The 24,059-nt window shown below is 36.7% G+C and overlaps 1 protein-coding gene across 3 annotated transcripts in view; it reads right to left on the reverse strand.

Moving 5' to 3' along the window:
- The window catches only part of STAG1 (STAG1 cohesin complex component), a gene marked incomplete at its 3' end in the record, with an annotated part of 433,334 nt that overhangs the window by 70,552 nt on the left and 338,723 nt on the right, over positions 1-24,059 (reverse strand). For all 3 annotated transcript variants that reach the window (XM_082624612.1, XM_082624613.1, XM_082624611.1), the window contains 2 exons: positions 22,350-22,464; positions 7,172-7,289 (listed from right to left, as the gene is read on the reverse strand). In XM_082624612.1, the coding sequence (XP_082480738.1) occupies positions 7,172-7,289; positions 22,350-22,464 (233 nt within the window). The remainder of the gene's footprint in view (positions 1-7,171; positions 7,290-22,349; positions 22,465-24,059) is intronic.

Below are 24,059 nucleotides of genomic sequence, written 5' to 3' on the forward strand. Positions count from 1 at the left end.
TATTAGTTATCTATTTTATATATAGTAGAGTGCATATGTCAATCCCAATCTTCCAATTTATCCCTCCCCCACCCACCCCCCTGGTAACCATAAGTTTGTTTTCTATGTCTGTGACTCTTTCTGTTTTGTAGATAAGTTCATTTGTACCCTTTTTTTTAGATTCCACATATAAGCAATATCATATGATATTTGTCTTTCTCTGTCTGACTTACTTCACTCGGTCTATGTAATAAACTTTTTTAAAAAAATAAATTTATTTATTTTCTTTTTGGCTGCGTTAGGTCTTCGTTGCTGCGCGCAGGCTTCCTCTAGTTGCAGCGAGCGGGGGCTACTCTTCACTGCGGTGTGTGGGCTTCTCGTTGTGGAGCATAGGCTCTGGGCACACAGGCTTCAGTAGCTGTGGCACGCAGGCTCAGTAGTTGTGGCTCACGGGCTCTAGAGAGCAGGCTTAGAAATTGTGGCGCACGGGCTTAGTTGCTCCGTGGCACGTGGGATCTTCCTGGACCAGGGCTTGAATCTGTGTCCCCTGCGTTGGCAGGGGGATTCTTAACCACTGTGCCACCAGGGAAGTCCCAGTCTATATAAACTTTAAAATCATTTTGCTTAGTTCCTTCTCTCACCTCCCAGAACTCTCTCAAACCTACTGGAATTTGAACTGGTATTTTTAAGAAAATTATACATTACACTGGGAAGAACTGACATTTTAATAATCTTTTCAGCCAGGAACATGATATAGCTCTTCATTTATGATATCTTATTTGACATTATTTAATGAAACATTATGATTTTCTTCACACTGATTCTGTACTTTTCTTGTTGAATTCATTCCTATGTATTTTTAAAGATACATTTTTGAGACTAATTTGAATAGTTTAACTTTATCTTTCGGTCTCCCTCTCTCCTTCCTCTCTGTTCTTTTCTTTGTATACTTATTTATGTTAAAGACCAATTTAAAAAAAAAGGCCAATAGATGTGGGGATTATAGAGACAGAACTAGGCATGAATTAAAAGAAAAAAAAATATTAAGCTTTAGAAATTGAGAAGTTTGTACTGATTATTTCAAAATAAACTGGGACAACAGCAATGAAAAGGCAAACAAAGGCATAAAATCTTATCCCTTATTCTGTACCAAAATCATCCTGAACAGGAATATGTATGTACATCTTAATTCAATCATTTTTTGTTTAACATTTTAATTGTGATAGGAAAAGCACATGAACTTTAGCTTGTCTTAGGAAAACCACAAGGAACAGTTTCAACTTTCCATTTATACTCCCTGATCCAATAAAACAATCAAGTTTCTATTTTATGATTCTAGAATTTCTTATTTTTTTCAGTTTGGCTGGGGACAGAGGAATGACAAGATTGTCTATGAACTAAATGTATTTTCTATTATTTATGAAAAAATCTAGTTCTATGGAAAGTGAGGAGAGAAAAACTTATCTAGTATAGAAACATTCCACTATTATACACTAAAATCCATACATTAGTGTTGAAGAAAAACTCAACCTTATACAGTATCCAATGCTATCAATTTTATTAGTTTATAATTTGAAACCATCCATTCAGATATGGTAAACTCAAAACATTTGAAGTTTAACTGAAATCTCTTTGGGGATAAAACAGCAAAACCAAATAATAAAATTTAAAACAAAGCAAGCTTTAAGCCACAGACAAGAGCCAAAAAGCCACAATGATAGAAAGGGTGGCTGTTCACACTATCAATTACCAAATACCTACACAACTTTCTAAGTCTGCAGAAACTTCTTTACACATCATCTCCATTTTCTCATTATTGATTTCAGTCTTATCACCCTGAACTCTGGATTTTCTCCTTAATATCACTGAAAAGAAACACTAAAAAGTCACCAAGAACCTAAATCTTCACTTAAAGCTGATGGTCTTTGCATAGTCCTTTTTCTCCTCTGCAATACATGATATTATTAACCATAGCTCTCTTGAACACCCTCTTTACTGGGCCTTCTATAGTGTACAATGAACTCTTACTATCCTTTTTATATAGCTTGCTCTCACTCTTTCTTGCTCTTCCTGCTTTTGTCCCCTTCCTATGCACAATCTTTAAAACTCACCATGGGCTTTTTCTTTCTATAATCTATTTTCTTCTTTTACATTTTTATCATATCCCATAGAGACCACTCCAAACCATATTGACAAAAAGCATTTTTTAATACGAATTTGATCACATCCCTCCCCTCTTTAAAATCCTTCAGCGGCTCCCTATTACACTTAGAATGAACTAAATAAATCCACTTATGATTATGGACTTAAATGTTGTACATCATCAGGCCTCTGCCTCTATCTCATCTAGTGCCACTAGCCCACTGTGCTCAAGTTACTGCAGCTCCTGGAATATAACAATATCATTCATGCTTCAGATACTCTGCAATTGCTATTTCCTCTATCTAGGCAGCTCTTTTTTTGACACTTCCCATGGCTAGCCCCCCTATCCTTTAGATTCTTGGCTCAGAGGTGGCCTCCTTAGAGAGATCTTCCTTTTGGGATTCCATCTAAAGATGGACCCCTTCTGACTGCTATTATCCACCACAGATACTAACTTTTGAAATTATTCTGAGCAGTTAGTTTTGGTCTGCCTTCCCCACTTGAATGTTAGTTCCATATGGGCAGTGGGTCGACCTTGTTTAAGACTGCACCCTCAGTGCTTAGTATAACAGCACATAGAAAGTGGTCAATAAATATTTTTAAATTATAAGTGAATTAATGATTCCCTACTTGAAGAATTCCACTTATACACATTACTTCACCCATCAACTGGATCACAGAATTCTAGCATTAGAAATTATCACAGGGCTTCCCTGGTGGTGCAGTGGTTAAGAATCTGCCTGCCAATGCAGGGGACATGGGTTCGAACCCGGGTTCGAACCCTGGTCCGGGAAGACCCAACCTGCCGCACAGCAACTAAGCCCATGTGCCACAACTACTGAGCCTGTGCTCTAGAGCCTGTGTGCCACAACTACCAAAGCCCACGCGCCTAGAGCCCGTGCTTCGCAACAAGAGAAGCCACCGCAATGAGAAGCCTGTGCACTGCAATGATGAGTAGCCCCCACTCGCCACAACTAGAGAAAGCCCGTGCACAGAAACGAAAACCCAACACAGCCAAAGATAATTAAATAAAAATAAATATATTTAACAAAAAAGAAATCATTAGCTTTCATTGCAAGCTATCAAATGTTTCAAAAACTGTTAAGAAAAAAAAGAAATGATCACATAAGTTTATCTAATCAAAGAGCCTTCTTTATAAATGAAGAAGCTAAGACCCAGAGAAGTTAAATGACTTAGTTACGGTCTTGTTTTTGCCTGATTACTTGTTACCCAGACCTTCACATTACACTAAAAATTTATCCAGCAATTTGAGTTTGCTGTAGAATACACATACACCCCCAAAAAACCCTGTCCCTTAAAATCACTGCAAGGCAGTCTTACAGCAGCTGTGATTTATTATTATTTTTCTTTTCCATCATGGTTTATTACAGGATATTGAATATAGTTCCCTGTGCTATACAATAGGACCTTGTTGTTTATCCATTCTATATATAAGAGTTTGCATCTGCTAGTCCCAAACTCCCAATCCAACCCCCTCCCCCGACCAGCAACCACAAGTCTATTCTCTATGTCTGTGAGTCCATTTCTGTTTCGTAGATAAGTTCATGTGTGTCATATTTTAGATTCCACATATAATATCATATGTTATTTGTTTTTCTTTCTGACTTACTTCGCTTAGTCTAATAATCTTTAGGTCCATCCATGTAGCTGTGAATGGCAGTAAGTCATTCTTTTTTATGGCTGAGTGGTACACTGTATATATGTACCACATCTTTTTATTCATTTATCTGTTGATGGACATTTAGGTTGTTTCCATGTCTTGGTTACTGTAAATAGTGCTGCTGTGAACACAGGGGTGCATGTTATCTTTTCGAGTGATAGTTTTGTTCTGATATATAGCAGTTGTAATTTAAACTGCTATTGGTAGTCTTTGACAATGTGTCTGTTTTCCCAAGTTTTAGTCCTATATTTGCAACTGCTAACTAGACTTTCATCCACTGAAATATCCATCACACTTCACTTATGTAAAGTATAACTTAATTTCTAATTAGTCTTAAGGAAATAAGTAAATCACTAATGGCATTTTGTTATCATAAAATATAGCAAAATAGTAGCTCAGAATATTGATTTGGATACCATTCCATACCAGAGCTTATATGTGGCACAGCAAACATATGGACAAATGTATGAAAAAAAGTTGAATCATGATTTCAAAATGGTCCTGGACTTGTTACACATAAATTCTCCAGCCTTGCCTTCCCAGATTCAATCATACCCTAAAACTGTGGTTGACTTAAAATTTTTTCCCCATTTTACAACTCACTTTTCTAGCTAAAATCAAACCAACCAAACCAAGCCAAACCAAACGAAACGAAACCTAACCAATCTCTTGACTGAAAGTTAAACCCAATGTCAATTAAACTTAAACCACAAAGAAAACCTAATAATACATAGTTATTTTAAGAAGGTAGATCCAGGGCTTTCCTGGTGGCGCAGTGGTTGAGAGTCCGCCTGCCAATGCAGGGGACACGGGTTCGTGCCCCGGTCTGGGAAGATCCCACATGCCGCGGAGCGGCTGGGCCCGTGAGCCATGGCTGGTGAGCCTGCGCGTCCGGAGCCTGTGCTCCGCAATGGGAGAGGCCACAACAGTGAGAGGCCCGCATACAGTTAAAAAAAAAAAACAAAGAAGAAGGTAGATCCATCTAGAACACCTTGATGACTGACGGACAGAGTAATTACTATTTTCTGACTGACATATCTTATTTAAATGAGAGCAAAAAGTTAACAATACCAAATCATAGCACCTTGGCTCTTCTTCCCTTTATTATCTCCCCTGCTTCCCTTCTCCTTGGAAATAACCTTATAGAGCATACTTGACAAAAAGAAAAATGGCCTGGAATCATAAATAAGAAGCTCTAGCCTACTCTGATAATTTGCTGATTCTATGGCCACAAGCAAGGAAGGAAAATGGATGAAATGTACTATTAAATACTATGCCAAGCATTTTGCTCAAGTGTTGACTGGGCTGTAGTGATTAGAAAGGAAATTGATTTTACTAGAGAAAATATTAAGATTAGTTAGAAATAGATTTATGAAGTCAGTGAACTTAGCAGGAACATGTATGAGCAAAATAAAGACAATGTAGAATGTATGTTCATGTTCCTCTGATTACTTCAAAAGTGAAAGGAATCCAGAGTACAGTTGAGAGTTTGACCTAGTGAGCAGAAGGTCCTGTCAACTTAATAATAGACCTGTCTTCTTACCAAAGATATGGAGGGAAAAAAAAGCACATGCAAATATAGTAAATAATAATCAGAGGTGGGGTCAAATATACTATAATAAATTCTACCTTGAAAGAAGGTCTGGGAAATTTTGGAGAAGGATTTGTGTTACAGATTAAGAATGAGGGGAAAAAAAAAAGAATGAGGTTGTGAGGCAAATATCTGGAATTTAAAAGAAGCAATTTCAGCCAGTTTACTGGAGTATATTTGGGTATGATGCATAGCTATTGTTTCTCTCACTGAATTTGGTCAAAGCCAGAGCAGATAATACCAACTAGCATCACTGCTTGGAAAGAACACTGGGGGATGGTCACTAAACTGTTTAAGTAATCTACTGCAGGTGATGGCTCATTCCGCTCTTATATCCCAGAGGGTTGAACTACACAGAAAAGCAGGGGAAGCAGAATAGGGAATCAATAGTATACTATTTTATTTAATCCTCACAACAACTATATAAGGTAAATAAGAAAAAGAATCCCTATATTATAAAGAAAAGGAAGCTAAGGAGCAGAAAAAATGAGGACATAAGTCACAAAGGACAGAGTTAGAAATGTGAATCTGTTTCTTTTGATTCTAAAGTCCATGTTTAGTTCATTACAAGCCTCACTTCCATCAAGGTATCATCTACATTTTAGGACTCTGTATGGATTAAATGAAATAGTAGTTCTTTACTGTTGTGGGCTAGATTGAAAAACAAGCTGTACAGAGGAAAAAACATTGCTAGTTTTAAGGAGCTAATATTCATATAATCTTTTAGAATATAAATGCTTTATTAAGTGTACATATCCATTTTGCTGTTCATGTTATTACACAAAGTGTAATGTAAGATGCATACTTCAGAAATTATCAATATTATCAATATTAGCAATTATTTCTCTCTATTTCTTGAATAGCTAGGTAAGTGACTTTATTTTTGATTTATTTTAATTTTTAAAAAGATATAACAGGGCTTCCCTGGTGGCGCAGTGGTTGAGAGTCCGCCTGCCGATGCAGGGGACATGGGTTCGTGCCCCGGTCCAGGAAGATCCCACATGCCGCGGAGCGGCTGGGCCCGTGAGCCATGGCCACTGAGCCTGCGCGTCTGGAGCCTGTGCTCCGCAACGGGAGAGGCCCCAACAGTGAGAGGCCCGCGTACCGCAAAAAAAAAAAAAAAAAAAAAAGATATAACAGAAGAGGGGATGATTGTGGTCTAATTAAATCATTGTACGTGAAAGGTTAAGTACACATACATAGCAAGAAGATTCTGCATGTGCCTTTTTTTTTACATTAAGTATGTCAGTACTTTGTGCCTCAAATCAGCATAAAGAAAACTTTTTTGAAGCTACATGACATTTACAGGATTTAAAAAACTTGTGTGGTGGGCCTCCCTGGTGGTGCAATGGTTGAGAGTCCACCTGCCAGTGCAGGGGACATGGGTTTGTGCCCCGGTCCGGGAAGATCCCACATGCCGCGGAGCGGCTGGGCCCGTGAGCCATGGCCGCTGAGCCTGCGCTTTCGGAGCCTGTGCTCTGCAGCGGGAGAGGCCACAACAGTGAGAAGTCCGCGTACCGCAAAAAAAAAAACCCAAAACCAAAACCAAACAAACAAAAAACTTGTGTGGCATGAATGGTAGTAGTCCTAATACAGAAAGATGTTATACACTATTGAGACATCCTTGCTTGTTATAGGAAACAAACTGTTCTCTTTGCAAAAAAAGACACACAGTATGCTTGCATATACTCATTTGTAAGAAGTGATCTATACAGGGTGGTATGATAATTAATGCAAACCCAAAACAATATGTAAATCAACTTATCGAAATACTATACCTTCCTCTCCTTGAACAGGTTCTTCTAATAACAATTCTGTCATACATTCCCAGTCTTTCAACAGTTCTTGAGAGCTCTCCCACAAACTGTCCACCAAGTAGGCAGCATGTTCGTGTAACTAAAAATAAGAAATCAAATGTGATTGAAGAACATTTAATGAAGAAACTAGTAATAATATATTGAGTTGTTAAGCCATTTTCTTCATAATTAAAACTGCTTGGTCACAATGTTTCCAAGAGCCACTTAGAGAACTATGTGTATATATATATATATATATATATATATGTACATACATACATACATACATACATACAAACACATTTGCATTCCATTGTTGATAATGGGGATGCAATATATAGACTTAATCATTTAAAAATAGTAGTAAGGTTAAGAATCTCCTAGTTCAATGAAATCATATATTGATGAAGAAACTGAGAGTACAGCTAGTTAACAATTTTCCTGAAGTTATAAGCTGGATTTAGGGTACTTTTCATTACTCTTTATTTGTCCCTCTCTACAACGATCTTTTTTTTTTTTTTAAGAAAATGAATTACTTTCTCTCAGAATTCCATTTGACACTTTGGTACCAGCCTCACTTAACTTTTTCTCTGTTATTTGGTTAAGGTCAAAATCTTAATGTTTTTCCACTCTCATTTCCACTTAACTCAATGAATTCCCCATCTCACCTCACCTCCATTTTTTGCTGCTCATTACTCTTTTTTAAAAAAATTTTTCATATCGTTTATTTTTCTGATTACAAAGGTAATATTTTATCACTGTTTTACATTTATAAACTACAGAAAATTTAAAGAAATTAAAATAAACCATAATTACATTAACCAGAGATAATTACTACTATAATTTTATTACTTTTGTTTCTAGGCTTTTTAAAAACTGTGTATTTTTGTACATATATTTCTTTCTGACAACATTTCTGAAACAATAGTTCTTATTAATTTTCCTTTATTTTAAAATCATAGGGTCATATGAAGCTAGTGGGGCTAATATCTTATTCTCTCATGCGTTTGACAGGATATAGGCTGGTATTATAACCAATGAGTTATCTATTTAAAACACATGTAATTTCATGTTCCTATTTGCCATTGTCCTAAAACAGATATTTTTAAAAGCATGGCATGCTACTGTTAGACACTGAAGTATTTTGTTCGGACTGGAAGATAAAGCAGTAATCCAAGTGTAGCTCTTATGGAATGTCAAAATGACTACCTAACATGATGCTTTGTAAAATGGTTTATAAATTCTGTGTAAGTGCTTCACAACCTGTAACTTCAGAACACAAACAAATGTCATGAGCCTGTGATTTCAGTCTAAGAGGTGGCCTGAGAGTGCTTGTTCCCGTTAAGACCATGGGAAGGTGCTGAGTCACTAATGTGCTGCTCATTACTCTTGACAACTTTCTTTGGAACCCATGTTCCCACAGTGAACAACACTGTCAAGTTCCTCAACAAACATTTCAGATGGAACGCTTTACCATCTGTCAGTCATTGCACTGTGAAGAATATTGATTGCTTTAGTAAAGTTCTTTAGAAAAGGTAAGTAGAAGTGTTGGCCATGTTCTGATTTCTGCTACTTACAGTTAACTTCTCTACCCTTGCATAAAAGTTCTACCACCTCTGAGTCTCGTGACAACCAGCTAAACCGCTTTCAAACTTTACATTGCAACCTGTTCACTGGCTGTTAAAATAATTTAATGTATTGAGACCAAAGTTTCAAAGAAATGAAAGGGAGAGGATATGTATAATCCACCAAAAATATAATTGTGGACTTTTTTATACCTATTCTAAAAATGAGTGTATAGTACACAGAATGTTAAGTACTATTTCATATTTCAGTTATATGTTCTTGTATTTGTGAGAGAAAATGGTTTTTGCATCATGAGGAGTGGCCTGAAAATGTGTGAAAGTCACCTTGGTAGACCTACTGATTACCTACTGATAGCTTAGCACATTGGGCACGTGAGTTGCTTTCCTTCCTCATTCCTAATTCTACCAGTATTCTTAACGTCTATGAAAATTTTGATGATCCATTTAAAGCCCTGCCTCATTTGGCCTCTTGAATTCTATACTTCATTTCCACTGCATTTCAAATCTCACATTCTGGCTTCTGAAATGCCCCAGGAAAACTACGTACACACGCATACACACACAACACCCCACAGTTTCCCCCTGTTTTTTGTCAAAGCCGGAGTAGATAGTATTGATTAGCATCTCTGCTTAAGGAAGAAGATGGACAAACGTTTGCAGCCAGGTCTATTCAAACTTTCTAAATCACGTACCCTAGGAAAATATCCCTGGACCATAAGTGACATCATTCCAACAGTGACGGGTACAAGCAGTGCACAACCTGGTGTCAACAATGAAACTTAACAGCAGAAAACAGGAAAACCAATAGTTTCCAAACAATAGGCTATTAAGCCTATGCTGAAATGGAGTTATTAGTTAGTGGGTACAGAGTTTCAATGGAGGAAAATTTTGAAAAAGTTCTGGAGATCGACGGCAGTGACAGGTGCACATCCATGTGAATGTACTTAATGCCAATGAAGAGTACACTTAATAGTAGTTAAAATGGTAAATTTTGTTATTTCACCGAAATTAAAAAAAAAACCCTATACTGAATAAACTTGCTTTTATGCCTGACATACTTAAACATGTCTGTAGAATACGTATAAAAAAGTTCACAATTATCTTTTTGGTGGATTATACCTTCTATACATACCCTCTCTGTCCCTCTTAATGCTTTTGGTCCTCAATTCTGGTTTATCTTATATGATACTGTCCTTTCAGCTTTTTGTAAGCCTTTGTTAACTACATCCAGCACTTATCCAGTTTGTTTACTTCCTGTGTTAAATTTTTGATTAAGGTGTGTTTGTAAACATTTTAATTTATTTCAACCCTAAATGACAATCTGCCTTTTTAATAAAGCATGTTAGTCTATTTACATTTATTGAGATTACAGATTTGGCATCTGCTTCCCTGTGCTCTCCTGATGACATTTTCTTTTTTTTTTAAGCTGTGCTTCTTGCAGAGTTTTATTTTCTAACTTATATTTTTTCCATCACCAAGATCACCAAAAATAATTTTCAGACACCTGCCTTAAGCTTCACAACCATATTATATTTAGGCTTAGTTCTAATTTTTTTCAGATTTATTTGCTCACCAATATTTCTTATATTCCTTATTTTCCTTTTATGGCATCCATTTTTCATTTTGCTAGAGAACACCCTCAAGTAATACCCTGCATATAGGGTACATAGGTAGTAAACATTTTAATTGCCTATCCTTTGATTAGTTCCTCCCCTCCATTCTCTCTGTTTTCTTTACAGAGTTTCTACTAGATAATATAATAAACTTTCTTAATCTGTACTCCCTGTATCTTAATTTCTCTCTCATACTTTTCATTTCTTTCCTCTTTTGCACTACTTCCTGCAAAAATCCCAATCTTGGTTATGTCTATTCAGGTCATTTAATAATCCACCTCTCACCTACATTTTAGAATTCATGTTTTTAATTTCTAAGAAGCCTCATCCTCTTTCATAATTGCTTCTTCTTATATTTGGGGACATTAATCAAAATTTTTCATCAGGGGCTTCCCTGGTGGCACAGTAGTTAAGAATCCACCTGCCAAAGCAGGGGACATGGGTTCAAGCCCTGGTCTAGGAAGATCCCACATGCCACAGAGCAACTAAGTCCATGAGCCACAACTACTGAGCCTGTGCTCTAGAGCAGCGAGCCACAACTACTTAGTCTGCGTGACACAACTACTGAAGCCTGTGCGCCTAGAGCCTGTGCTCCACAATGAGAAGCCCATGCACCGCAATGAAGAGTAGGCCCTGCTCGCTGCAACTAGAGAAAGCCTGCATGCAGCAACAAAGACCCAACTCAGCCAAAAATAGTAAAAAAAATAACAGATACCTAAAATACCTAAAATTAAAAAAAAAATTCATCAGTATGTTGTGCCTTGTGTTTCTTTTTCATGATATTGATTTTTTTCAAGTTTCAGTGTTTCTTGGTTGCCAGTACATATATATTAATGAGTCCAGACTCAAGAATACTGGAAGCTAGAATTCTTTTCTTGAATCTGGTTGCAAGGTCCTGGCTTCCTTGGTCGTGTAGGAAAGTGGAAAAAGGGGATCTATAATCAGGTAGGCTTTTCTTCTAATTGTAGGTATGCACTTTGCATTTTGAGTGCAGAATTTCCCTTTCCCTACTGATGGCCATACATATCTGGGGTAGTTATTCACTACTTTGCTTCTCAGACCAGTGTTCACATCCCAAATGCCTGGACCAGCATTTCTGAAGTGAGGAATAAGCTCCTCTAAAGGGCAGACACTTAATTACTACTGACAGCTTACTCCTTTCACCAGCCTTTGTTGCTCTGATCTTTAATGTATTTCAGATTTCTACCAGAAAATCTCAAAAAAATTTTCCCTCTTTTCGTCTCCTGTGGGGGTATGGGTTACTTAACTCAACTGGAATTCACAGTCATTTACTTTACAGTTTCCACAAATTCTTCACTGTCCTGGTCAACCGGTGATATCTCATTCATTTTGACTTTTTTATCATGAGGTTTTCAGTTGTATGAGTTGCTGGCACAATTCAAGGCTTTAAATAGTATAATTTCACTAGCATTGGCATTTTTAAGGATGACTTTTCTATGCCTTAAATCAAGGCATATTAAAATTTAACTCAAGAATGTTGCCAGTGTTCTAGAAATTTTTGTGTGTATATTCTCAATATAGATGCTAACTTCTTTGAGCATTTTCTCTTTCTGACTGTAAGGCGGTGGCTTAGTAGAATGCTTTCTGTTAACACCAGTAACCACTTGTTTCAAACTCAATGTGTATACCAGCAGGACATGATAATGTGTTGTCCCATTTTCTGATTAAGAGTTTCAAATTCACCAGTTATTAGTGACAACAATCAGTATAACATGGTCTGTCAGGAACTGGCTTGATATAATATTTATGATACAGTCTTCCTGTCTCGGGGCATGTGTGATGGCCACATAACTTGCTACTCTCAAATCTCTACAAGAAAAGATCCATGTCTGAGAAAAAACAATTTTTAACGTGGCCAATAGGGTAAAAGGTTACAATCGCCTTTCAGACATTTCATACCAAGGACCTTCCATTGGTAGCAAAACATGAAGCTATAAGAAGGAAGGCCTTGAAGCATTCTCGATTGCTATAAAAAAAAACCCCTGGGATTCAAAAGGATCTGGAGGGCTTCCCTGGTGGCACAGTGGCTAAGAATCCACCTGCCAAGCTCTTTGGTGGGGCTAATGGTGGACCTTGCGAGGGCTCACACCAAGGAGTATTTCCCAGAATTTCTGCTGCCAGTTCCCTGTCCATGTGGTGAGCCACAGCTGCCCCCTGCCTCTGCAGGAGATGCTCCCAACACTAGCCACCCAGTTTCCAGATATATGCAGGTGAATGGACTGACTCAGCCTGACCTCCTGTCACATCCCCCTGGGGGTCTGTGCAATTGGTCAGCACTTCGCTCTGAAGGAGGTGGGCTCGCCATCAGTCTGGGTGTGTGTAGTGGAAATCGGGAAAACCATCCTGCCACAGGTATGTGTGACTGACAGGGCCCTGGTGCTCCAGCTGGGTGTCAGACCTGAGCCTCTGAGGTGGGAGAGCCAAGTTCAGGACACGGGACCACCAGAGACCTCTTGGCCCCAAGTAATATCAATCGGCAAGAGCTCTCCCAGAGATCTCCATCTCAACGCTAAGACGCAGCTCCACTCAAGGACCAGTGCTGGGCACCCGATGCCAAACAAATAGCAAGACAGGAACACAACACCACCCATTAGCAGAGAGGCTGCTTAAAGTCATAATAAGTTCAGATACCCCAAAAACACACCAAGGGATGTGGTCTTGCCCACCAGAAAGACAAGATCCAGCCTCATCCACCAGAACACAGGCACTACTCCCCTCCACCAGGAAACCTATACAACCCACTGAACCAACCTTAACCACTGGGGGCAGACACCAAAAGCAACGGGCACTACGAACCTGCAGCCTGTGAAAAGGAGACCCTAAACAAAGTAAGTTAAGTAAAATGAGAAGAAAGAGAAATATGCAGCAGATGAAGGAACAAGGCAAAAACCCACCAGACCAAACAAATGAAGAGGAAATAGGTAGTCTACCTGAAAAAGAATTCAGAGTAATGATAGTAAAGATTATCCAAAATCTTGGAAATAGAATGGAGAAAATACAAAAAACGTTTAACAAGGACCTAGAAGAATTAAAGAACAAACAAACAATGATGAACAACACAATAAATGAAATTAAAAATTCTCTAGAAGGGATCAATAGCAGAATAACTGAGGCAGAAGAACAGATAAGTGACCTGGAAGATAAAATAGTGGAAATAACTACTGCAGAGCAGAATAAAGAAAAAAGAATGAAAAGAATTGAGGACGGTCTCAGAGACCTCTGGGACAACATTAAATGCACCAATATTCGAATTATAGGGGTCCCAGAAGAAGAACACAAAATGGTACTGAGAAAATATTTGAAGAGATTATACTGGAAAACTTCCCTAACATGGGAAAGGAAGTAGTCAATCAAGTCCAGGAAGCACAGAGAGTCCCATACAGGATAAATCCAAGGAAGAACACGCCAAGACACATATATATCAAACTGTCAAAAATTAAATACAAAGAAAAAATATTAAAAGCAGCAAGGGAAAAGCAACAAATAACATACAAGGGAATCCCCATAAGATTAACAGCTGATCTTTCAGCAGAAACTCTGCAAGCCAGAAGGGAGTGCGAGGACATATTTAAAATCATGAAAGGGAAAAAACCTACAACTGAGATTATTCTACCCAGCAAGGATCTCATTCACATTTGACTGAGAAATTAACACCTTTAGAGACAAGCAAACGCTATGAGAATTAAGCACCACAAAACCAACTTTACAACAAATGCTAAAGGAACTTCTCTAGGCAGGAAACACAAGAGAGGGAAAAGACCTACAATAATAAACCCCAAATAATTAAGAAAATGGTAATACAACACACATATCAATAATTACCTTAAATGTAAATGGATTAAATGCTCCCATCAAAAGACACAGACCGGCTGAATGGATATAAAAACAAGACCAGTATATATGCTGTCTACAACAGACCCACTTCAGACCTAGGGACACACAAAAACTAAAAGTGAGGGCCTGGAAAAAGATATTCCATGCAAATGGAACTCAAAAGAAAGCTGAAGTAGCAATTCTCACATCAGACAAAATAGACTTTAAAATAAAGACTATTACAAGAGACAAAGAAGGACACTACATAATGATCAAGGGATCAATCCAAGAAAAAGATGTAACAATTATAAATATTTATGCACCCAACAAAGGAGTACCTCAATACATAAGGCCGATGCTAACAGCCATAAAAGGGGAAATCGACAGTAACACAGTAATAGTAGGGGAGTTTAACACTCCACTTTCACCAATGGACAGATCATCCAAAATGAAAATAAATAAGGAAACATAAGCTTTAAATAACACATTAAACAAGATGGACTTAATTGTTATTTACAGGAAATTCCATCCAAAAACCACCTAATACACTTTCTTCTCAAGTGCTCATGGAACATTTTCCAGGATATATCATATTTTTGGTCACAAATCAAGCCTTGGTAAATTTAAGAAAATTGAAATCATATCAAGTATCTTTTCCAACCACTTTGCTATGAGACCAGATATCAATTACAGGAAAAAAACAGTAAAAAGTACAAACACAGGAAGGCTAAACAACACGCTACTAAATAACCAAGAGATCACTGAAGAAATCAAAGAGGAAATCAAAAAATACCTATAAACAAATGCAGCAAAAGCAGTTCTAAGAGGGAGGTTTACAGAAATACAATCTCACCTCAAGAAATAAGAAGAATCTCAAGTAAACAACCTAACTTTACACCTAAAACAATTAGAGAAAGAAGAACAAAGAAACCCCCAAAGTTTGCAGAAGCAAAGAAATAAAGATAAGATCAGAAATAAATGAAAAAGAAATGAAGGAAACAATAGCAAAGATCAATAAAACTAAAAGCTGGTTCTTTGAGAAGATAAACAAAATTGATAAACCATTAGCCAGATTCATCAAGAAAAAAAGGGAGAAGACTCAAATCAACAGAATTAGAAATAAAAAAGGAGAAGTAACAACTGACACTGCAGAAATACAAAGGTTCATGTGAGATTACTACAAGCAACTCTATGCCAATAAAATGGACAACCTGGAAGAAATGGACAAAGTCTTAGAAAAGTACAACCTTCTGAGACTGAACCAGGATGAAATAGAAAATATAAACAGACCAATCACAAGCACTGAAATTGAAACTCTGATTAAAAATCTCCCAACAAACAAAAGCCCAGGACCAGATGGCTTCACAGGCAAATTCTATCAAACATTTAGAGAAGAGCTAACACCTATCCTCTCAAACTCTTCCAAAATATAGCAGAGGGAGGAACACTCCCAAACTCATTCTATGAAGCCACCGTCACCCTGATACTAAAACCAGACAAAGATGGCACAAAAAAAGAAAACTACAGGCCAATATCACTGATGAACATAGATGCAAAAATCCTCAACGAAATACTAGTAAACAGACTCCAACAGCACATTAAAAGGATCATACACCATGATCAAGTGGGGTTTATCCCAGGAATGCAAGGATTCTTCAATATATGCAAATCAATGTGATACACCATATTAACAAAGTGAAGGATAAAAAACATATGATCATCTCAATAGATGCAGAAAAAGCTTTCGATAAAATTCAACACCCATTTATGATAAAAACCCTCTAGAAAGTAGGCAGAGAGGGAACTTATCTCTACATTATAAAGTCCATATATGACAAACCCACCGCCAACATCGTTCTCAATGGTGAAAAACTGAAACCATTTCCACTAAGATCAGGAACAAGACAAGGTTGCCCACTCTCACCACTATTATTCAACATAGTTTTGGAAGTTTTAACCACAGCAATCAGAGAAGAAAAAGAAATAAAAGGAATCCATATCAGAAAAGAAAAGTAAAACTATCACTGTTTGCAGATGACATGATACTACACGTAGAGAATCCTAAAGATGCTACCAGAAAACTACCAGAGCTAATCAATGAATTTGGTAAAGTAGCAGGATACAAAATTAATGCACAGAAATCTCTGGCATTCCTATACACTAATGATTAAATATCTGAAAGAGAAATTAAGGAAACACCTCCATTTACCACTGCTCAAAAAGAATAAAATACCTAGGAATAAGCCTACCTAAGGAGACAAAAGACCTGTTTGTAGAAAACTGTAAGACACTGATAGAAGAAATTAAATATGATACAAACAGATGGAGAGATACACCATGGTCTTGGATTGGAGGAATCAACATTGTGAAAATGACTATACTACCGAAAGCAATCTACAGATTCAATGCAATTCCTATCAATCTATCAATGGCATTTTTGACAGAACTGGAAAAAAAATTTCACAATTTATACAGAAACACAAAAGACCCCAAATAGCCAAAGCAATCTTAAGAAAGAAAAGTAGAGCTAGAGGAATCAGCCTCCCTGACTTCAGACTATACTACAAAGCTACAGGAATCAAGATAGTATGTTTTTGGCACAAAAACAGAAATATAGATCAATGGAACAGGATAGAAAGCCCAGAGATAAACCCATGCACATATGGTCATCTTCTCTTTGATAAAGGAGGCAACAATATACAGTGGATAAAAGACAGCCTCTTCAATAAGTGGTGCTGGGAAACTGGACAGTTACATGTAAAAGAATGAAATTAGAACACTCCCTAACACCATACACAAAAATAAACTCAAAATGGATTAAAGACCTGAATTTAAGGCCAAACACTATAAAACTCTTAGAGGAAAACACAGGCAGAACACTCTATGACATAAATCACAGCAAGATCCTTTTCTAACCCACCTCCTAGAGAAATGGAAATAAAAACAAAAATAAACAAATGGGATCTAATGAAACTTGAAAGCCACTGCACAGCAAAGGAAACCATAAACGAAAAGACAACCCTCAGAATGGAAGAAAATATTTGCAAATGAAGCAACTGACAAAGGATTAATCTCCAAAATATACCAGCAGCTCATGCAGCTCAATAACAAAAAAACAGGGCTTCCCTGGTGGTGCAGTGGTTGAGAGTCTGCCTGCCGATGCAGGGGACATGGGTTCATGCCCTGGTCCGGGAAGATCCCACATGCCGCAGAGCAGCTGGGCCCGTGAGCCATGGCCGCTGAGCCTGCACGTCCGGAGCCTGTGCTCCGCAACAGGAGAGGCCAGAACAGTGAGAGGCCCACACACCGTGGGGGAAAAAAAAAAAAAAAAAAAAAAAAAGAAAACCCCAAACAACCTAATCCAAAAATGGGCAGATGATCTAACAGACTTCTCTCAAAAAAAGATATACAGATTGCCAACAAACACATGAAAGGATGCTCAACATCACTAACCATTAGAGAAATGCAAATCAAAACTACAATGAGGTATCACCTCACACTGATTAGAATGGCCATCAGCAGAAAATCTACAAACAATAAATGCTGGTGACGGTGTGTGGAAAAGGGAACGCTCTTGCACTGTTGGTGGGAATGTAAATTGATATAGCCACTATGGAGAACAGTATGGAGGTTCCTTAAAAAAATAAAAATAAAACTAACATATGACCCAACAATGCCACTATTGGGCACATACCCTGAGAAAACCATAACTCAAAAAGAGTCATGTACCACATTGTTCACTGCAGCACTATTTACCATAGCCAGGACATGGAAGCAACTTAAGTGTCCACTGACAGATGAATGGATAAAGAAGATGTGGCACATATACACAATCAAATATTACTCAGCCATAAAAGGGAAATGAAATTGAGTTATTTGTAGTGAGGTGGATGGACTTAGAGTCTGTCATACAGAGTGAAGTAAGTCAGAAAGAGAAAAACAAATACCGTATGCTAACACATATATGTATATATGGAATAAAAAAAAAAAAGGTTCTGAAGAATCCAGGGGCAGGACAGGAATAAAGACGCATACGTTAAGAATGGACTTGAGGACACAGGGAGGGGAAACGGTAAGCTGGGACGAAGTGAGAGAGTGGCATGGACATATATACAATACCAAATGTAAAACAGAGAGTTAGTGGGAAGCAGCCGCATAGCACAGGGAGATCAACTCCATGCTTTGTGACCACCTAGAGGGGTGGGATATAGAAGGTGGGAGGGAGATGCAAGAGGGAGGGGATATGGGGATATATGTATAGCTGATTCACTTTGTTATACAGCAGAAACGAACACAACATTGTAAAGCAATTATACCCCAATAAAGATGTTAAAAAAAAAAAAAAAAAAGAATCCGCGTACCAATGCAGGAGACGTTGGTTCGAGACCTGGTCTGGGAAGATCCCACATGCCACGGTGCAACTAAGCCCGTGTGCCACAACTACTGAAGACCTTGTGCCTGGAGCCCGTGCTCTGCGACAAGAGAAGCCCCTGCTCAACGCAACTAGAGAAAGCCTGCGGCAGCAACGAAGACACAATGCAACCAAAAACAAACAAATAAATTTATTTAAAAAAAAAAAGGATCTGGAACCCTAACAACGACACAGAAGTTTACTTTCTAAACGCGGTTTTTTGTAACATAATTTTATAAAAGCAGCATGAAAATCAGGCATTTGCAAGCATTCTTTGTACTCCTTGGGAATTAGATGAACAAAAAAGGTAGCTCATTAATGGAGAAAGAGTCATTGTACAGCAAATAGATAATCAGAATTATATTAAAATTTATGTATAAATTATATAACATAAATTAAAATTATATTTATTGTCTAGGTGAACTTTACCTTGCTATATCTAAGTATAATTTATTTTATAGGGTGTCCTCTAATCCCGTATATAACAAACTAATCTCATTTTCCTGGTGACTTTAATTACAATTTTCTGGGTGTGTTACCATTTATCTTTAATTGGCTTCAACGTTACTCATAAATATTTTACCGCGTGTTTTTTCTGCCCTGCTCACTTCTCTGTCAAATAGTTAAATACACTAAAGGAGTTCACTGTATAATGGAATCTTACACTTATTCCTTTTATGGAAAATCATTTACAGTGCAAATAACCATTCCAAATTATTAAGCCTAAAATTTCTAAATACTGTTATAATGGCTTTTAGTCTCTGCAAAAGCAGAGCCAGTTATTGGTGAAGCTTGAAGAACATATTTAAAAAAGAACCCCAAAAAGTTATCACTCTGGGGAGATTTCCTGGTTATATCAATAATATGCCTGTTAACTTTCTGTCTTAAATTACTGTCATAATGCACCTCATCATTCCATATGCCTAGAAGGACAGTTACCATACTTCCCGATTGTCCAGAAATGTTCTGGGTTATGATTAGTGCTTTGGAATAATTATTAATAGCATCCTTGTCACTCTGAAAAGCATCACAGTTTGTACAGTAAGTATTATGGTCACACTACATATAGGGAAATATGGACTCATCACACGCAAGTACCATTTATCCTACTATATGGCATGTATCTCAAATACACAAGGTATTTTTTCACTTGAAACCAATGACTACTAAAAAGGAAAGAAAAACTAGTTTAGGCAGATCTCTTAATCTCCATCATTTCACCTATAATTCCCATATAAAAGAGGACTACTACTCCATGGACTATAAACCTCTCTCAATTCAACATTTTAGAATTCTATTACTAAAATGTTACTATTTAACATCCGAGTAAAACAAAGGAATAGGAATGATTTTCAATTCAGTTAATTCTAGTTAACTGATCAGTAATCATCTATAAGCTGGACTTATTCTACTTTATGATTTCTAAGGTCTCTTTCAATTCAACTTTTTATGAGTCTAAAATATTACTGAAACACACATTACAGTAAAACAAGAGAAATTCAGAATAAGACAGAGTCCCACCGTATTATAAGAATATGGCTTTAATAAGCATTCAGCTCCAGGTGTACACAAGAAACCCTTAAGTATGATTTGCAGTTGTTTTTGCAGCTGACAAGAATGTCACAGAGGAGAACTGGGAAATATATTTTAATGTTCTTGTAACACTTTAGTAAACAGCAGCAAACACACGAAACAGCAGTACCATTTGAAATATAGAGCAGTAATACACATCACAAATTACTGCTTTATACAGAAGATGAAACTGTGTAAAACTAAGTACTTATGGATTTTAATATATCAAAAAGTAAAGTCCTTGGGCTTTCAGAGATCCAAAACATTTTCTTTCAATTAATAATCAAGTTAAAGTAGCCTGATCATCATATTCCCTAAACTTTACAGCAGTTTAAATAGTATATATGTGTCTCATCCCTATCAAATTTTGAAATTACTGTTGCTGTTAAAGTCAAATTTTTAAATATGACTTGATTGTTGCAAAATACTTTTAATCCCATTTCTTTAAAACCTAAAGGGCTAAGGATTTAATTTGAATCGTCTACCACAAGTGTGGTATTTATTAAGTACTTAGTGTTTTACCTTAAACATTCACAAACATCTGTATTTTACTCCATAATATATCCACACTTGCTTTGTTAAGAAAATAATGCTTTAAACCCTTACTATGGAAAGTGTGGTCCCTGGACTTCTGGTCCAGAAGCATAAACATCACCTAGGAGCTTGTGAGAAAGGTAGCAACTCAGACCCCAACCCAGAGCTACTGAATCAGAACTGGCATTTTAACAAGATCCCACGTAATTTGTATACACATTTAAAACACTGTTCTTAAACACGCCCTTTACTCAAACGCAACTCTCCAACTGGTTTTGTTTCGGACTTTATTCTTTCTCTATCTGTTCCCAACTCACTTAAAAGATACCGGGAATTCCTTCACCACTTTACCACTTTTCTGGCTTTGCTTTGCCCTAACGCCAGTCTTTCCACTGAGTAAGTTCTTACATCTCTCTCTGAGTTTAATTTTCTTATAGACTGCCTGTTTGTCTCTCTATTCCTCATTCCTACAGGGTTTCTCCAGCACTTTCAAACTTGAGCATACAGTCTCAAGTTTTTCTTCTTCCTGGACATTCCAATACAAACCAAAAATACTCTTTCCCCAAGTAAAGTTCAGGGCCCTAGATTTCCAGATTTTTGCCACCTTTTTTGTAACTCTGTTCCCACTCACTTATAAGCCAACAAGTTTGTTCATTCAGGGGGTCTTTAGGTTTAGTTTGCTATTCCCCCAATGTCATACCAGCAGTAGGAAATACAGTTCTAATATCAAAGAACATTTAAGTGGGCAAACCAAAGTTCACTTGTGCAAACAGATTTAGATAGATAATATGTTATGGATGTTAACTGTTTAATCGATAAACTGACATGGAAATGTCACATGGAATTACTGCTATGGACTTGTACAGCTACTAATTTACATCTAAATTCATATTTTTCTTTCTCCTTAAATAACATCATTTTCAAACAAGATAGAACTAATGGTTTTAATAGCTTGACAATGTTCATGAACTGTTTAAATAATATAATGTGGTTTTTTTTTTTTGGCCATGCCACGCGGCTTGCAGGATCTTAGTTCCCTGACCAGGGATTGAACCTGGGTCTTCGGCAGTGAAACCACGGAGTCCTAACCACAGAACTGCCAGGGAATTCCCTAAATAATATAATTTAAAAGGCATGGGCAAAAATTCAAGAAAAAAAAAGCAACAATAAAAAGTATGCAGTATTACAATGCAATATTATAAAACTTTAAAAATTGCTAGCCTATATTCAGTGTTAATCCACACCTGCATACATATTCCCACAAAAGGTAGAGTACTGATTCCATAATCATAAAATCAAATCCATGGAGGCAGGGAATTCCCTGGTGGTCCCAGTGGTTAGGATGCAGGCTTTCACTGCCATGGACCCTGGTTCAATCCCCGGTCGGGGAACTAAGGTCCCACAAGCCACGTGGCACAGCCACAAAAAAACCAGAAAAAAAAAAAAAAAAAGAAAAGAAAATATCCATGGAGTCAGTTTTGTAAGAAACAGGCTTGTCTTCATTTGATTAAAAAATATCGTTAATTACAATGAATTAAACAACAATTTTATTTAAAATGTAATCTAATGTTAAAACAAAAACAAAATAAATAATTATGTTAAAAATTTACCTCACTTTCAAGAAAGAAAAGAACCAGCATCCTAATAAGGTTCCCATTTGGACTGTTCCTCCCCCTCCTCTTTGCTAATGCTTCTTCTGCTTGTGGGTCATGTCTGCTAAATAGCCTGGAAATAAGTAACAAAACAAGAACTTTACAAATTTACATGGATATGAATTTTAGTCTTTTCCTTCAATGTATAAATTATTTCAGTGTTAAAAAAAGGAAACAGTATCAGAGATCAGGTTACTGATTTGTTTCAACACACGTATGTAACTGATGTTTTTATAAGTCAAAAGAGTGGTTAGAGCTAAACAATTTCATACAGTTCAACTATACATAAAGTGTAAAAGAAAACTTTTTTTACTGATGACTAATCAATGTTCAAATCTTTATGAAAAACATAAACTATTTATTCTCTATGATAGATACTAAAGTATGTAATTTTAAATAGAGTTCTATTTTCTTAAATATCCATTTTACAGTCATGTAATTATAGAATTTAACCAAAGCCTCCAGTAATAATGGTAAAAATTCAGACTTTTAATCATGATTTACTTCTTCCACTATCTTCTGTTTACTAACCTATTACCTAGAAACAATATTCACCAACCCAACAGTATTGAGTAAAATGAAAGAAACACTAAATTTATAAAAATATTACTTAGTGGCAAAACTTCTAGAATATGGCAAAGAAATGACTTGAAAATTTTAATATGCTAAGAAGACTTATTCTAACAAAACTTAAGGACTACTCAAGGTGCCTTACTCCCAGGTATTGCTCCAGGTAAAAGGGGTATAATACTGAACAAAGACAAAATCCCTATTCTCATTGAGTTCTCACTCTAGTGGTTGGAGATAAACAGTAGATCAATATATACCATCTCAGGTGCTACAAGGAAATACAATGGTCTAGGAATAGGGATACAGAGTGTTAGTTTAGACATGGAAGTCATAGTAGGCCTCTCAGATGAGAGGCTAAATAATTGAATAAAATAAAAACTTTATGTGACATAAAATATAAACCAATTTCAAGCAGAAAATGAGTATTGAGAAACAGTATTTTTGGAGGGAAGGGGAAAGTATATGGCAGGGGGTATAGAAGACTAGAGTATTATCTTGAAGCTATATCTGCACAGCTATCAGACTGGTTTAAGAAAAAGTTTATTTGGGTGGCTTTCAGAGGTGGGGGGCAAATGGAAAATATGAGGGTCCTTTACACTAAAATGTACAAATTTAAATAATTGCATTCACTGTGTATAAGGCACTGAGTAATTAGCTTAATTTTTCTAATATTAAAATGTAGAATTTTCAATGACATTAAAACATTCATTTCAGATACATTTTACTGTTTTTTGGATCCTTGGTATAGCTTAATACACTAGACTAAAAAACAGACTAAGTCTATGTGCATGTACACATTTTTTTTTTTAATCTTTATCATGGAATTCTGGGGCTAGTCTACAGTTTACTTGCTAAGATTTTTAACAGATCACAATATTAAATGGTGGGAAAATGCTGAAAGAGATCATTAAGAATCAAAAGTTCACAAACTGAATATTTTCAGGGCAGGGGCATAAAACAAGCTTATGAAGTGAAGCTTTCATTTGCATAGGAATTGACTTCCTTTTCACAAAGAAATAAAAAATAATGGCAGCTTACATTTGTCGATTTTTATGTAAAATATTACAATTTAAAAATCTTTAGCAAGTGTTTCAAACT

This window comes from Mesoplodon mirus (genome assembly GCF_964341445.2).
Source record: "Mesoplodon mirus genome assembly, chromosome: 6".
NCBI classification, from domain to species: Eukaryota; Metazoa; Chordata; class Mammalia; order Artiodactyla; family Ziphiidae; genus Mesoplodon; species Mesoplodon mirus.